The sequence below is a fragment of the Pygoscelis adeliae genome, unplaced genomic scaffold, assembly GCF_000699105.1.
Source record: "Pygoscelis adeliae isolate BGI_AS28 unplaced genomic scaffold, ASM69910v1 Scaffold1, whole genome shotgun sequence".
Classification (NCBI taxonomy): domain Eukaryota; kingdom Metazoa; phylum Chordata; class Aves; order Sphenisciformes; family Spheniscidae; genus Pygoscelis; species Pygoscelis adeliae.
The window spans coordinates 3651812-3668859 of record NW_008824051.1 but is presented as its reverse complement, the minus strand read 5'-3'; the positions used below and the strand labels follow the sequence as shown (position 1 = coordinate 3668859).

General features: G+C 37.0%; 1 protein-coding gene across 3 annotated transcripts in view; it reads right to left on the bottom strand.

Annotated features, from left to right (window-relative positions):
- The window catches only part of CDC42BPA (CDC42 binding protein kinase alpha (DMPK-like)), a 190672-nt gene that overhangs the window by 53717 nt on the left and 119907 nt on the right, over positions 1–17048 (bottom strand). For all 3 annotated transcript variants that reach the window (XM_009333632.1, XM_009333633.1, XM_009333634.1), the window contains exons 12-16: positions 14148–14281; positions 12238–12480; positions 11859–11969; positions 5902–6149; positions 866–971 (exon numbers count right to left, since the gene is read on the bottom strand). In XM_009333632.1, the coding sequence (XP_009331907.1) occupies positions 866–971; positions 5902–6149; positions 11859–11969; positions 12238–12480; positions 14148–14281 (842 nt within the window). The remainder of the gene's footprint in view (positions 1–865; positions 972–5901; positions 6150–11858; positions 11970–12237; positions 12481–14147; positions 14282–17048) is intronic.

Genomic DNA, 17048 nt, shown 5'->3' with positions numbered 1-17048 from the left:
GGAAGGGAAGGGAAGGGAAGGGAAGGGAAGGGAAGGGAAGGGAAGGGAAGGGAAGGGAAGGGAAGGGAAGGGAAGGGGAAAAGAAAAAAGAGACTAAGCAGAAAAACTATCAAAGTGACTAGACTTTTAGTGTTCTTGGACTAAGCCTACATATAGACATATATAGTATGCATCTTATACTGGTATGAAAACATACTTTAATTTGAACACTGACATGCAAACGTGCTTACTTTGAAGAACACTGTACTTTCATCATATTTTTACAAAATTTAATGCATTACAAAAAGAATAGACAAGTTTAACAAGACTTGGCTAATCCACAATGAACTTGAATAACCTGTCAAAATGAACAATAAAGAGATAATCTAAATGCACAGAACGTAATTATTGCTCGCTCAACACACTTCAATTAATATGCCTTATCATCTGTATTTTTTTAATATCTCAAAGTAACACTTAATCTCAATGGGCAGGAGGGGCTCTGCTATTTCACAGTAATTGACATGCAAATATACTCTAAATAATCACATCATTAACTATGTATTTTTATAGTTGGGTCATACAATGAAATAATCTTTTTTTTTCCCTTAAGATATTGTCTAAAATTAATCTTACCAAACTGTAATACCATCTAACTCCTACACATAAATACACATACCTGCATATATATACATATGTACACACATTCTCAAGTTCAGATACATGTAGATACTCTCTATTCAAATCAATTAATCACCACTTTTTGTGTAATATTAATTTCTGCTATCAATTAAGAGTTAATAATAACCAGTACAGCTCTACATTGTCCAATTTGTACATAGCATACAGTAGTCGTAAACTCAGGACTCGAGTAATCAGCACTTACCTTATCAAGTTCATTTGAAAGTTTTTTGTTTTCCTCTGTTAGCAGAGTCTTTTCTCGTTCATACTTCTGTCTGAACTCTGTTTCAAATTCCTCTCTTTCACTTTGGCTAAGAAATAAAATGAAGTAGAATAAGAAGTTTCCTATTCTAAAACTCATCACACTGTTCACTTAAATACATAAAGATCAATGCACACACTAGCTGAAAGGAAAGTACTACATTGGTAATACCACAGCCTATTAAAACTAAGAAAGTAATGTATTGTACTACCATCTCAGGACTATAAGACAGTCTGTTGAATTTTATCATTAGACAATGATCTTTCCTTCAGTACAGAATTAATAGAGCTTCACTGAGCTAACATTTATCAATCCACTTATACATATTTTATTCTTTAGATGAATCCTTCAAACATCGAACAGCTGTAATTCTGCAGACCAAAGTGTGTGTCAATATTCCAAGACACTCAGGGTAAATTCTCAGCTCACAGAAACATTATTTTAAATTAGACATTTCTATAATTCCAAGTTTCACACAGAATGACAGGCAAAAATGACCACATATGAAACCAGAACTCACAGAAGCTGAATTAAAGCACTTGGGAATGGGTCTCTGATGAGAAAAGCTTATATGGGCTAGTCTTTGGACAATTTAGAACAGCCAGAGGACACATTTGAACTGTTAATTCCGGTACCGTACATTTACTATCAGCAAGAAGTGGATGGATAACCTATACAATCCTACTATCACCAGATTCTAGAGCAGGTTTGGACCATTGTTTCTGAGAAAGAGTTTCAAAGTAGCTGTTTCGCCTAACCCTTCCCTTCTCCTGTGGATGTCATTCAGTAGTGGAGAACCCCTGGGTGATTCTGCTTAACATCAACTTTGATCTTGCACAATGAATATAAGAACCTGAAAATAAATGAAGCTGCAGGTCCTCTGTTTGCCAAAAAAACATTGTAATTTCCTTAAAGTAGTGTACGGCAATGTTTTAGACGTATAACTCCCACCTCACAACCACTCTTTTGAGACTCGCTACATTTGCATCTTGCATTCACCATTTCACCAATTATTCAGCTAACCGGCGCAAAGTTCATCAGTAGGTTGATGGAATTATACTATAAATGCCACAGATACAGTAAATACCCATTCAGCAAATACCACTGTCCAGCCTTAAAGGGTTTGAAAAAGTGCCCAGTGTAAAAGGTTAATTCTGTAAAAATAAAATCCAAGAGAAACCTTGTCTTGAGCATTGCAATTTTTTTTCTCTATACCGATCAGAATTTTACATTGTGCAACAGAGAAATTACATCCTCGCCTCTTTTTCTGAGATGCAGAACTACTACAGCTCTGCCAAACTGAGTGAACACCCTTAAAAGATGAGAAGTGTCAGTGGTTACAATGAACCCAGTTAAGAGTAACGCTGGTTTGAATTTCCTATTCTTAATTTGAAATTCATTTAGTGCTTCAACCACTCTTTGAAATCTAGTACAGCATGTTAGACTCATGGTGAAATTCTGTGTTGCTACACATCCTTTGAAACATAACACTACATCCTAGCAAAGTAACATACTATCGTTACTGTTTAAACGCCAAGTTTGAAATTCACCACCACTCCTTTTCTATATCAACAGATTCCACGCATATGATGAGCAGTCTAGGGAAAAGGCAGGAAGAGATTAAAGCATTGGCTGTCAGGGGAATTAATAACAGGTGCTGCTTCTGTTTGCAAGGCATAGATTCAAAGCTAATTTCTCAGACAGTAGACCAAACTAATTTTTAATTAATTTCTTTTATTTAGCTTTCATGGTTTTATTGTTTTGTTTAGGGTTTTTTATTCTGTATCTGTCTGAAATTTGTTCTTTTAAGGCTTTAAGGCTCAAAGCAGCCATAAATGGTGGTGGATTAAGGAAGATGTGGACTGGTAAAAGAGCCCACCATATTTGTAGTTTTCTGTATTTTATGTTCTTAATTCACTGGGTTAGTGACAATCACCGGCTAAGTCAGATTGCTATAGTACAAGAGAGAAACAAAGAAGATAAGTTTTAAGCAGAGGAGAATGTGGGTATAATCTGTCATACCCAAATGACAGACATTACTCAGCAAACCGCGGAACTGTGACGGACTCCATAGGCGTACCTTGGACAGCCAGGAAGATCAAAATAACACATTTCACTTTGAAGCCTGGCACCCTCCTCTCCCATCACGCTTTTTCTCTCATCTAAAATTTAGCTATGTATCTGCCCTTCAACTTTAAGAAATCATACATGATCGAGCTTTCTTTTTATCAGTAAAGTGCAGCAAACCACATGCAAGCAATGTGAAATACATCTTTATGGTATCACTTTGTCACTCCAGCTCTTTATTGCAGCTGTACAAAGTGGAGAAATATTTTATCTTACTGCTTTGAAACCAAGAAAAGTAGACCTGAAACAAACACCAGCCCCCAGGCTTCTTTACATCACACAGTTTAAAAACAGCAAACGCTGTTTTACAAAGCTCTCTGCTTTATAAATCTATCATTAAAAGACAGGCTTAAAAGAAACTTCTACAAACATGATTTATTTTACACAGTTTCTTGCACCTTCTTCTGAAGTATTTCATAATGACAATTCTAAGAAATGGAATATCGTGCTACAGAGATCACTGGCCTGATACTGTGTTCCTACGTTCCCAACTTTAATAGCATGCAGTTTATCAGACTTTAGCAAAAGGCAATCGTTTTGTACAGAAAGGTAGTTTCTCTCCCTTGAAGTCTTACGGTGTTGAAATAGCAAAAGTAATAAAGTTTAAATTTGAAGGAAACAAAGAAAAAATACCCATTTAAAAAAAAAATGAAACAGAAACCACCAGCATGTAAGTTACATAAAAAAGTACACACAGATTTTGACCAAGCTCTTATTCGCTCTATACTATAGCCTCTATGAAGTAACGCAACCGCATCCTCTTATCAAAGCTTTTTTTTTTTAAAATATGCACTAAAGATTATTTTTAGACCACTAACATTTTTTCCCAAACTGTATATGCACGCTTCAACCCCACACCCACCCCAAGCCTATTGTCGAAATAATTCCACTTATTTCAGCATAAAGCCTCCAGGTGCTTCCTTTTCAACACCGACATTGAAAACCTCTGTACTGGCAGACTCACTAAAAGCTAAAAACAGTATGTGTAAGCAGAAACAAAAAAAAATATCCATGTTCTCTTAAGAAAAACTACCAAATACTGAGAATCGAGCAGCAAGAGCAATTCTTCCATTCCTAATATTTAAGCTTCCCTTCTAAATCCCTGTACTACTACAGAAGTCAATCTGTAGCACAACTTGAACAGTGGACTTCTGCATTTCTGTGGAGTCCTAATACTTGCGTGAGATTCTGCAGATCTCTTTAACAAAACCCAGTTAAGATCAGGTCTTCATTAATCAGTCATCGTGTGCTTGGACACCTGACTTCATATGATGCTGAAGCCCTTCCCATTATGAGCCAAATGTCGGGTTCTGGTTATGTGACACACTTCTGTTCATGCTTTAACATGTTCTCTTACACCAGCACTTGAAATACATACAGAAACACGCGGTTACGTCAGGACTCATTTTAGATTTGCATCCAGTTCTTTTTTTATTTATAGAGAGAAACTAGACTGAAAGAAGGTTTATGAACTAGCTAGCATGAAGCAGATCAGCATTGTTAGGCCGTTTGTTACTAGATGGACACCTAGTTAGAACTTTTGCAGCTGTACAACATTAGAACGGTTCAGATAAAACTCCAGAGTTTTTGGTCTGGTCAGTGTTCGGAGGCATGATCTTTAGCAACAGTTTAGCCTGCAGAAAGAGGTATTAATGATACTTTATTGAATATTCCTCCTTCTGAGACACTAGTGGACTGACATGGCGTTAAAGGAGTATCATACTATCACCTTTATATATTACAATACAGCATAGCCTTTTATGCATTTGTAACTCATAGGTCAGCAAGGCCATCAAGTTATGGTACAATGAAAACATGCTGCTGATGCAAGTTTTACCTCTCAACCTAGAACAAAGCAGCAAACTACCGTGTTAATACGTCCAGCCTATGAACAACTATATTCTAGGAAGAAAGAGTTCATCCCCTGCATTCTAGGCTGTATGATCTACTTCCCTTGCTGGAAACAATTTACCAGAGAAGCAGTGTTTTCACCTCTATTTGCATAAGCTAGTTTGAAAAATTCTTCATTTTATTTACTACTTATATTTAAGGACTCGCTACAGTTTGGCTAAGCTTTCAACAGGAACTTCTCCATGTTTTTTCTAATATGCCATCCTACTACAGCAACAAAAAGAAGCATCTATGTTAGTGTCTATAAAGCATTCTGATTTTTTTTATGAATGAAAATGAACACATTCAATTTATGACTATTTCTGTTACTACACTATCCAACAGAAAAACTTGTTTTTATTGATGAATGCCTCAAGGAACATTCTCAAGGCCAGTTATAAGCTCCACCACGTGGGAGAGAAAGAAGCAGGTCTCTGACAAACTACCACGTCAGAAGAGACAAAGCAGCTTATGCCTACAGTAGTCCGATGACTGATATTAACACTGGATGGAACCCAGCATGGATTAGCCTTAGTCCGCATTAAGTGACTGTTCCTGTACTGGCAGAAAAGCAAGCAATAGTTGATCTCCAACACATTAGTTTTGCATCAAAAGATGAAAATACCAAACAGAAAAGGATGTCAAAAAACTATTTTAAACTGCAACATAAGCTTCAGGGGTTGACTTACCCTGAGCTGAAAGTCTGCAACTCAAGTTACATACCTTGGAATGGTCAGCCAGTGCAAGAATTCTGGTGCAAAATTAACTGTTTCAGCACAGGGTTGTGGATTTTTTTTTTGTTCTGCTGTATTTTTAAAGGTGACTATTTTCAACCCTGGCATTAGCTCAGCCAAAATGCACCTGTCTGCACTACAGTTAAGGAAGCAATAGTGTGTTTGGAAACATACTAGGAGACTTCAAAGATATTTTGAGCTTAAAGGTAAATTCCATACAATACTCACTTTTCTCTTCTGGTTTTCTCTAGCTTGTCTTTCAAAATCATGATCTCCTTCTTGAGGGCAAGCTGCTGGCTCTCTGCATCCCGTAGTTCTTTCTTCAGACTTTTTATTTCATTAGCATGTATTATTTCACGTTTAGATAGTTCCTCTTCATAGAAAACACTTTTCTTCTCCAGGTCTGCCTTTAATTTAGTGATCTCTTGCTGGTGTTCTATACTGCTTACCCCAGGTGAGCGACCAACCTGTTTTTGCTAAAATAAACAGCCCCAAGTTAGCACTCAAGAATGCTGAAAATTATGCTTAATAACAACTCAATATTCGTAAGTCTATGTTTAGAAAATATCCCATTACAGATGAGTTAAACACATCTATCTCAACTTTTCTGAAAATTTGTTAGAGCATAAATCTGAACTGTACTCTTTATCGTTTTGTGATTTAAATGCAGTAATAGTTTTCAAGCCATTGAAAATTTGATCATCACTTTAAACATCTCGGGCCACATTCTGACTCCCCTTACATCCAGTCAGAAAGTGACCACAGAATTAGAAGATTTTTATGCTCCCACTCACATGGTCGACAGCAACAAGTTCAAGTGACTTTCAGGAATGGAGAATAAGGACTATGATATGCAGTCAATATATTTTAAAGCACAAATAATTTGTGGAAAAGCTATACTAAGACAAGCAGAGGCTTAACTGAAGGCTAAAATCTAGCTACAGAAACACTATATGGATTGCATCGATCAGGAGGGAAACCTGACCTGTTTTACTCGAACTGACCATTTACATCATGGTGGATTAATAGGAAAAACAAGCTTTAAACAATAAGAGTAATTACTTCACTTTTCGCAGCTGCATAGCTCTCTTAGTGAGGTCTTCTGGCATTTCAATAGTCTTTACACATTGCTTCAGGATACATACACATTTGCACCAAATGCTGCACTCACTAAACTCAATGTCCTGCCATAACATAGAGGAGGAGCAAGATCAGGTTCAAAATGAGATAGTGGCATGACATGCACTGAAATCCAAGTATGGAAATACTTTTTAATGTAAACACATGTATAACTTGGTTTGGAATTTTTTCTATTTTTTTTAAATATGTAATTAAAGGTAGTCTAAGGAAAGGAAATTACTTAATAAAAACACTGTGTTTTGAGAAAGTACAGGTAAACTGGAATACCTACTTCCTTATGGTGACTGTCTCACAAATTCAGGAGGATCAAAGATATTTTGTTAATTTTACCTTCATTCTTACCATGAGATATTAAAATCCTCCCAGTTACCCTTAATTAAACGTGGCTTTGGGCAATTTTCTTTTGCTGATGTATGAACAGACTTTAAGAGCTAAATGTTATTGTAGAACATTCAGATGAGCTGAATTTCTACCATGACGAATTCTATGAGAAAGCTGGGCCTTGCTGCTAGTGTCAGCAGAACACTGCAAAACCCCCTAAATGTATGAGCCAGATATGTGCTGCTACCACATTGTTTTCTCTAACTCATCAAAACGACCATCTGTTTTGATCTAAGAGTAGAATCCTGCCCTTAGGATGCAGAATGGTAAATTGGAGCAAGAAGATGCCATCCTAACAGGAGATGGTTTGGAGAAAGAAAGATTAAAAAAGAAAAAAAGAAAGGAAGTATAGGAATTTTCTGTCATGCACAGGCAGTTAACTACCGAATTTGTTTGCTACTGCCCAACATGCCGAATTGCCTACACATACATGGCAATGGAGCACATAAAAAGTTTAGGCCTTGCAATATCAGCTATCAGGTACGTAAAATGTTTTAATGGTATTTTGTATTTTTTCCACAATGAAAAGATACTATTATGACCATAAGACATGGTGCAGTAAAAGAGAGAGCTGGACAGCATTATACAGTGGCTTACAGAACTAGAGTAATATAGTAAACAGAGAATATATTTTGAATTGATGCCAGCACAAATTCCAAATAGATGTTTTCATACGTGCCTGTTTCAAGTGGACAAATGGTGCAACTGAGACATAATGCATCTCCTGGCACATAGATAGTTAGATGCCATCACTCTGCGCTGGAAGTCTTCCCTCTCTCCCCCTCTCATGCACACACCCAGACACACACAAAAACCTAAATAAAAAACCCTCCACACAGCAGCTCTTTCATTAGGCAATTATGAAGCTGAATAGTCCAAACTGACAGCAGTGTTGTAAATATTACTATATGTATTGACATGTATATCACGTACTATGGTTACGATAATTGCAACATTAACAGACATCAAGTTTTGCACTTGAAGAATAAAGAAGAATAACCATTAAATACTGCAATAATAGAGCATGTGGCATGGGAAAACTTACTATTTAAGTAACGTAAACCTAAACGAATGTACCATTCAAAAAATCTTGGAAGACTTCTGGCTTGACTTTAATGAGATTAGCCTTTTGTTACAAGTGCTATTTTGTATTGCTTCAAGGCTTGTATCTTGCCCTTTGCAGATGGTAATAATAATTTACCTTGGTTAAGAATATGAAGAACCTTACTTAGGATTGTGATGGTAATAGCCCAAAGTTTTATGGTATAAATATTTGCCAAATGCAAATTATTAAGAAAGATGCAATCTTCCTTATTACAATCCTATTCATTATTGCTTACGTGGATTACTATATTATTCCTCTCAATTTAATAATTTGCTGTTGCTCAGGTAGGAAGGAAAGAGTTGAGAATTTCATTTTCAATATGCTACCTAAGTATTTAACATGGAGAAATTAGTCTAAATTTGCTTAAAATGAACTTACAAAAGAATACACAAAAAAAAAATCAGCCATACAAATTAGCACGAAAAATTGCCTAGTTGGCTCAAAACAGACTCACCCAACACACCTTTTCTGTATGTATAATTCAATCCAGAAACAGAATTTTAACTGTCTGAATACACACCTAAGGCTTTATAACTAAGTTTACTGAAGTCAACAGCAAGTGTAAGATCTTCTAGCACACCTATGAAATGCCCTAAAAACTAACAATAAATACGCCTATCTACTGGTGAAGAACAGAGAGAGGTTTGTAGGTATTATAATATTGCTCTGATGAAAATTAAAGCCCTCCTCTTCCATTGTTACATCTAGCTGTATTTTTCAACTTTAATGGAAGCTTGATTAGAATCAGAAATTTATTGCAAATGGTAACTGGTTTCTTTTGGTACCTTCCTCCACACGTGGTCCAAGTCATTAATTTCTTCACTTACTCATACTGTATGCTTTCACTACTCTTACCATTCCAGTACCACATTCAGCTTCACTGTGAAGAACATGAGAGATGCCTTACTGGGTCAGACCAGTATCTTCCCTAAAGCAGTGGCTATCTGGGGATAGCACCCAGGCCTGCCTTTTTTATGAGGTCCATTCCCCTTGGAATACAACAACTCTTGGACTACAGGTATTAGAGGGGACCTCTCCGCATAGTCAGGCAACCTGATGTTCATCAAACTTGTCTAATCCCTTTATGAACCTGTCAATACTGTCACAACCACAAACTCCTGTGGCAACAAGTTCCAGGAGTTCACTCCCCATTCTGTGAAGAAATACTGTATTAAATGTATGTCCTGTTTGTTTCATCAGTGCCCCTCGGTCATAGTACCACAGGGTTTGGTACAACAGTCATTTCCATTCGCCTTATCCACTACCTTTGTGATTTTGTAAACCTTAAACATAATTTCCCCTCGGCTTCTTCCTGACCAAATTTAAAAGTGACATCCAGATAGATGTTTTCATGACTGTTTCAAGAGAGACATAATGCATCTCCTGGCACATAGATAGTTAGATGCTGTTTAATGCGCCCCAAGATGCAGTTTGGCCTATTGGCTGCCAGGGCACACTGCTGACTCGTATTGAGCCTGCTTTTTTTGAAAATCCAAATACATGACATCCACTGGATCTCCTTTATCCACACACTTACCGACAACTTCGCAGAACCCCAGCAGGTGAGTGTTGCAGGACTTGGCTGGACAGAAGGCACACTGCCTCTTTCCCAACAGGCTCTGCTTCATCCATGAGCTCACTGACCTTATTCTTTACTACAGCCTCTACCCGTTTCCTAAGGAATTGACACCCACTCCTCTGCAGTTCCCAGGATCTTCTGGATGAGAGTTACAGTGGCACAGCAGGCCGTCTGTAATAAGAGGGTGCACGTCTTGGCCAGCAGTTCTCTTACTTCTCACCCGAGTTCCTTCAGAACCTCCTTGGCGAGGCCACCGCTCCGGGCGACTTCACACCTGACTCGCCTGCCAGCTCTAACGCTTCCTGCACGTCATCCTCAGACTGCTCCAGCTCATCTGACCAACCCGCTGCACAGAATGCATTCTGCGTGGCAATCTCCCCTGCTTCAGCAGTAAAGTCTGACACATCAAAAACTCGTTGAGCGTTTCTGCCACAGCCCTATCAACTCAGAGATTACCTTTTTCATCCCTGCCAACAAACAGCCCCATGAGTTTCCTAAGGTGACTTTCTGCTTTTGATTTCAAGAACTTCCCGCAATCACTCTGAGCATCCTTTGCAAAGTGCTCTCTAAATCCCCTTTATTTAGCCTCCTGTTTACACTTAACCTGCCATCATTTATGGGCTTTTCTGTTCTCCTCATTTGGAGAAACTTTCCTTTTTTCTTTAAATATTGACCTTTTCTCTACGACAGCCTCCTGAACTTAACTCAGGAGCCATGCAGAGCTTTACTGAATTGATAATGCAGTATCACAACAACCGCACGTGATCCAAAGTGTGCTTACTGCACTGTGAAATATTACTAAGAAAGCTACAAGTCCCCTCTCTTCTTCTGATAAACTTAACCAGTTGTTATAAATCAGCATATCGTTTATTCTCAATAGATCTCCAATAAATTCCTCTCGCCTCTTAAACTGTCATACAAACTCTTTGCTGATGGTGAAGATTCATGAAAGCAGAAGAAACACATCTTAATTTTCAGGTAACAATCTGAATCACAGCAGCAGCAGCTTTATACATCCAATTTCATATTGAATGGATTTCCTTATTTTCAATTAACAAAGGAAGGCAAAATAAAAGAATGTTTGCAAAAAAATCCCAAATTTTCTGTGCAGTGACTTGACAAATGTCCCACAGAATTCTAATAAACCCCTCCCCCCATTATTCATGTAAATTAAGACCAGAATAGGCCTAATCTGACATTTTGCACAAAAAGTTTAGAATTATCCTACTGGACGGAACATTGGGAACAGGATTTTACTGTAAATGAACAGCAATCCTCATGTGGAAACGAAAAAAACCTCTCTCATTCATTTTTTGGAAAGTCTAATTTCTTCAGAGCACTGTATAAAATGCTAAATCATAGAATGAAATAACAGTTAACATTCTTGGCTTACTTAAATTTCTGCTCCTAAAAACACATACATGTGTGAGCAATCTCATCGATATAAACAAAACTCTTCATGCTCAGTGCTGCTCTTGTGCAAAAATGTCTCAACTTCTGGCTGAGAGGCAGAATACACTAAAACTTTTCCTTTACAGTTACATCAGTTGACATCTATTGCGGAGGAAACCATCTTTCTTTTGACTTGCACGCTGAGGAACAACACAGTACACAGAACACCTATACAGAAACCTGCACAGGCTGCAGGTTTACCTTCAAATACTCAACCATCCTACACTAAAAAAACCCAATGCTTTTAACAGGTAGAGTTAAACAAAGTAATAACGGAAGCAATTTGGTAAGAAATCATCGAGTATTAAGAAATATTCAGTGAGCAGTGAACACACTGGCCTGCAAAGTGCATTAAGCAAATGTTTATTTTTCTGGACAATAATGCGATGCATGCTTGCATTAATATTCAGCATCAACTGAAGTGACAAACTGACAATACCCTTTTGTCCTACATCTGAAAGCAATCAAACAGATGCAAGTCCTAGTTGACTAGTAAGTTTGCAGGTGTTAATATCAAAACAGACTAACCTTTAGCCCTTCTACTTCGCTTTCCAACTGTTTAGAGTACTGTTCACTCCTCTCTCGCAATTTCCTGTCTTTGGATGCCTCAGCAGCTGCAGCTTCAGCTTGGACTTCCAGCTACAAAAGTACATACGTTTTTAATAGATAGGATTCTTGGTTTTGGGTTTGTTTTTTTTTTTCAAAAATCTATTGATGGTTTTCAATATAAGAGATAAATCTTCAGCACTAAACTGGACACTTCAAATTCTTAGAAAACAAAATCGGTACTGTTTGAAACAACAATCAAAGAGTTAAAGATTTACAGATAACAAAAAAATTACTTTGTCAGAAAACCTTACATATAACTACTATTTCATAGATTCTAAACAGTCTTCTCACCACTTACTTCTTTTTTAAGTCTCTCTGTTCTGCGTAACTCTTGCCTTAAACTTTCTACTTTTTGCATCACCACTTCCATTTCTTCCTCCTTATCTCGGAGCTGGCGGGCAAGCTTTTGTTTTTGAGAGTGCAAGTCTGTCAGCCGCTCGTTCATCTCTGAGAACTCCTGCATTGCCAATTTCCGCTGGCTGTGTGCATCTTTCAGCTCTTTGGCTTGGGATTTTAATCTGTCACTAGACTCTGCCAGTTCCTACAGTTTAAAAAAAGAATTAAGTAATAAACCTAGAAAGCTGCAAGGCCAATTCTGTCTTTGGATGCGCATCTAACGCCTTCTCCAGAGTGAATAGAAACTACATATTCATTTCTTTTTATGAATGCATCTACGATACAGATTGTATGCCTCTATAAATAAGGAAAGAGGCCAGGTTTTACACTACTAAAGTTGGTAAAACTGCATAAACGTAAACCAAGTCGGAATTTACTCCATTATTATAGGTTCAACACAAAAGCTTTCAAGCACTTGCATTAAAATATAAAAATACCTTGCTTTCTTCATTAAAAATGTAATTAGCATAGTTTTTCAAGAACTACTTAAGTGAATAAAAAGAATAGTACTTATTCTCAACTGCTAAATGATTAAAAAAAGGTTTTGCATTAATTGAATGGAAAACTCTGTTCTATGAAAATTTCTACTTTAGAAGCTTTTGAAAACTGACCTGCAATGGCAAGTATGATTTTTCACACACTGTACCATAACACCAAATGCTACAGAAAGTTTCAGGCCACAAAACACTGTCATGATTAGCAGCAATGTATGATAATTATTCTTTTAAAAGAACCCACATGAAATAACACTGCTAGTGCTGTGATAACTCTACAGCACAGTACCTTCACAAAGCTTGCTGTGTCCTAGATCTGTGCTACTACACTACGAATGAGGGACCACAACAGTTTAAATGGTTTAATGACGTTCAGCCAAACCAGAGCAGAGCAAAAAAGCAAGGAAAAGCGAGTCTGAGGATGGAAAGAAGAGTGGCAGGAAGAATTAATATTTGGCACTGTTGACACCTATACAAATTTAAAAGCATTTTCTAAGGTTGTTAAAAAGAGGTCCTAATCACTACGAGTTGTTTTAGAAGAGAGATGGTCTTTCTTGGACAAACTGGCAGCTTTCAAGGTTTTAAGAGGCTTAAGGGTTAAAAGAAACAGCATTAAATACAGCTGGCACATCAACATTGAGTATGGACACTAAAATACTAGGCCAATATAATCATGATGAGAAACAAGCTAATGTATTTCACACCTGATTACATTTTCAGGTTGATTTACCATGAATACAAAAAAGAGCCATGAAAGACAGTTTTTTTTTTAATAAGAAAACAAGGAATCAGAGAGACAGAGAAGAAGAAATAAAACTCAGTATTCTTTAACTGTAGTTATTTCAAGTTGCTTTTCAATCTTCATATTTTGGCAATTTTTCACATCTCTCTTCTGGAAACACTCCTGTGACACAGCCCTAATACTATATTCTTAATAGTTTTTTCCTGCTACAGTCTCACCATTCTTCAGATTAAACTAGTTGTCTGGAATAGTTCTTCTCTACTCTGTCTTCTAACCACTATCATTATCACCTTAATCTGAAGCTATAAAACCTTCTTTGCAGCCACCATGCAATTTGGATCATGGAGTTGTTCACTAGCTAGAAGCAGTCACCTAGGACCACCCAGCAATCATACGTACAACACGTTAAATAATGCCCTTGTCTTCAAAAAAGAGGCAGAAAGCAAAGTAGGTCACACAACACTGCACATTTGTTGTCTGCTCATTAATTTTACACTTCAAAGTTATTTCAAGCAAAATGAACAAAAATAAAATAGTCTTTAGGGTTTAGAAGAGTTGCTGACAAAATGCTTTTACCTTATTAAGATCTTCCCTCTCTTGCTTCAGCGTTCTGACCTGTTTCTCAAAAGCCTTTATTTGTCTGGAAGCATCATCCAACTCCCGCCTTGCAGCGCTGGCCTCCTCAAGTTGCTGTTCTAGCTGACCAGAATCTAGAAAAAGCATCAGACTTCTGAATAGGTTAAGGAAAAAATCATTATTCTAGAATAGCATAGTCTAGCTGCTTAAGGCCCCTTCAGTATTTGTTCTGGTTTCCATTTAATCACAAAATAATGCAATTCTTATCTGGTTTAGAACAGGGAGTAGGTTGTTTCAACTGCCATTATCTGCTTTTAACAAAACAGAATAAAAGGTCACAGCTTGCTGCAAAACAACATAGAAAACAATAACAACTTTTCACATTATAATAATCATGCACTATACATAATTCTGTCATGTATGCTTTAAAATGACCTATACATTTGACCTTTATGCACTGTGATGTAATATATAATGCATCTTTTACTACACTGTAATTATGAACAGCTTCCCTCCTCCCCCCACATTCCCCCAGAAAGAAACAGTAAAAGTAACGGGTCGCTCAAGAGCTGGCAAATGTTCTCCTGTTGATACACTTAAAATTAACTTCAGATGATTTTACTTATTTCTAGTGTGAAAACCACTTGTGTTTATGTGATCTGCTTTATTACCACTATAAATACATGAAAACTATTAGAGCCAGTTTCTTACCAACTGTCAGTTACACAATGAAAGTACATTTCTAAGCCACAGCTAAATAATGTCATATCAATACGCTCAAGTGCTACAACATGAAAAGTTGAAATCCATAAAATATGACAACTGAAAATTTCTAACTGAAAATTTCTAGCTAGTGGGTGTTTTTTCCCCTCCTAGTTTTCTCTTAAAAACAGAAATTTAAAGCAAGATATATATGAAGGTAGGTTAATTCCAAGTTCTATGAAATCACTGAATATTTTGCCTTTGATTTCAGTTGTGGCAGGTCTTCAGACCACACGTATTTACCCACAGAACAGGAACCCATCTATACTCTTAATAAGAGCCTTTTACTACATTTTCATAAATGCAACCCTAAGAGACTGGCTCTTGGAGAAATCAAACATAAAAACACATACATTTCTAAGAGCTGTAATTTCTGAAACACAAGAATTTTAGAAGCAAATGAATACCATTAGCTTACACCCAGACAAATATTCACTATTATTTTAATTCATTGACTCTTGTTTAAAAATTTAAAAGAATGCATTTAAATAAGAGATGTAGCTCAAAGCCCGAAATTATTAACTGCCTCTCTTATGTAGTCTACTCTGAAGTCACCAGCAAAAAGAAAGTTTATATATGGCTCTGCTGAGCCAAGATAAATCTCTCTTCCGTGCACGAACTACTTTGTTCCACAGCTCTGTTTTCTTCTTCCATCGCTGCCCTTTACATATTTGGCAATATGAAAGATTCCTCAAAGTTTTCTCCTATGTAACTTAGCGAACAAAAATTATAACTTTGACCTCAAAAATTGAAAGCATATGCTAGCTTGTCATTTCCTGGAAAACTAGATAGACAAGAAAAACATTTTTCTAAGGTCCCCCCGGTGACGCTCCTGAATTTGACACAATTTCATGTTCGTTTTTTATTACCTTTTTAAGCAGGTGTTTACTCTTACAGTTCCAGAAGAGGCAGTAAAACAGGTTAAAGAATATAACCAAAAGCTAGTTGTGACGTAGTCAATGGTAATTTTCCATCTAATCACCCTAGTTGTTGAAACATTTTAGCTAATATATGCAAACACTCACTGTAGGATGTTATTACGTTACATTTAATTGCCCAAGAGATGAGCCCAAAGCATAAAGTTCAGCTCTGCACCTGAACTGAACCTTCTTTAAAGTTCATCAGATCTAGATTTGGAAATTTAGATATTTTAAAGGCCAGCCAGAGAACTTGGAACTAGCTCCCCTAAATCTGTAAGCATTCAGACATGACCATCATTTGGTTTGTGCCCTTATTCTGTCATTAATTTAGTTTTAAAATCTATCTCACAAAAAAAAACCATAAAAATCAAGCAAAATACAACATTCTCTTTTCCCAGTTTTATCAAATTAGCTTGTATTAGTTACAACTCAAGGCACAAATGAGTGTCTTCTACCTAATGGCTGTATTGACTGGACCAGACAAGGCATTCAAGTATATACTGGGAAAGTTACGTGGCGACTGGGGATGGATTAGACAACTCTACATCTTCCTCATTTGATCACATTATTCACTTCCAACCCCAAAAACAAAAGCACATATTGTATCTAGGAATAAATATAGAAATATATATGTGGTGTGAAGCAGAAAATTCTTAATGGATACTTAAGGGAAAACCTTCTCAATATTAACTGACTTCTTTTAAATGTGAAAGAGGGTATCAGTTGTGATGGTGAACGTTCCCACACCTTTTAAATTTTTTTTTCATTACCAACAGAAGAGAGTAATACCTTCAGCAATGAACTAAAATCTAAGCTGCAGCTCAATAGTCAAGAATAAAATAAAATTAAAGCTGATCCTGATGATCTTCTACGAAGGGCTGGTCCCACTCAAAAGCTGTTCTTATAGATGTTGCTTTTCAGTGGTCCCGAAGAGCCAAAAACAGAGCTGTGGATTGCTGTAGAACAGAGGATTCTGATCATGTTGTCTTCTTCCTCATTACAGCAGCAACTGGAGGGACATTTGGCTGGAGAGAAACCTCACTAAAACCTTTGTCCTGACACAGCACCAACATGGCATCACTCAAACCAGAGTGATCCTCCCTGAGCTAGTTAAGCCACGTTCACATCCAAAAATAATGCTTATGGTACAATACAAAACTGCTGCATCATACCACAGCAGCTGTCCAACTGTGTAACAGACTTTTTTCAGACTACACAA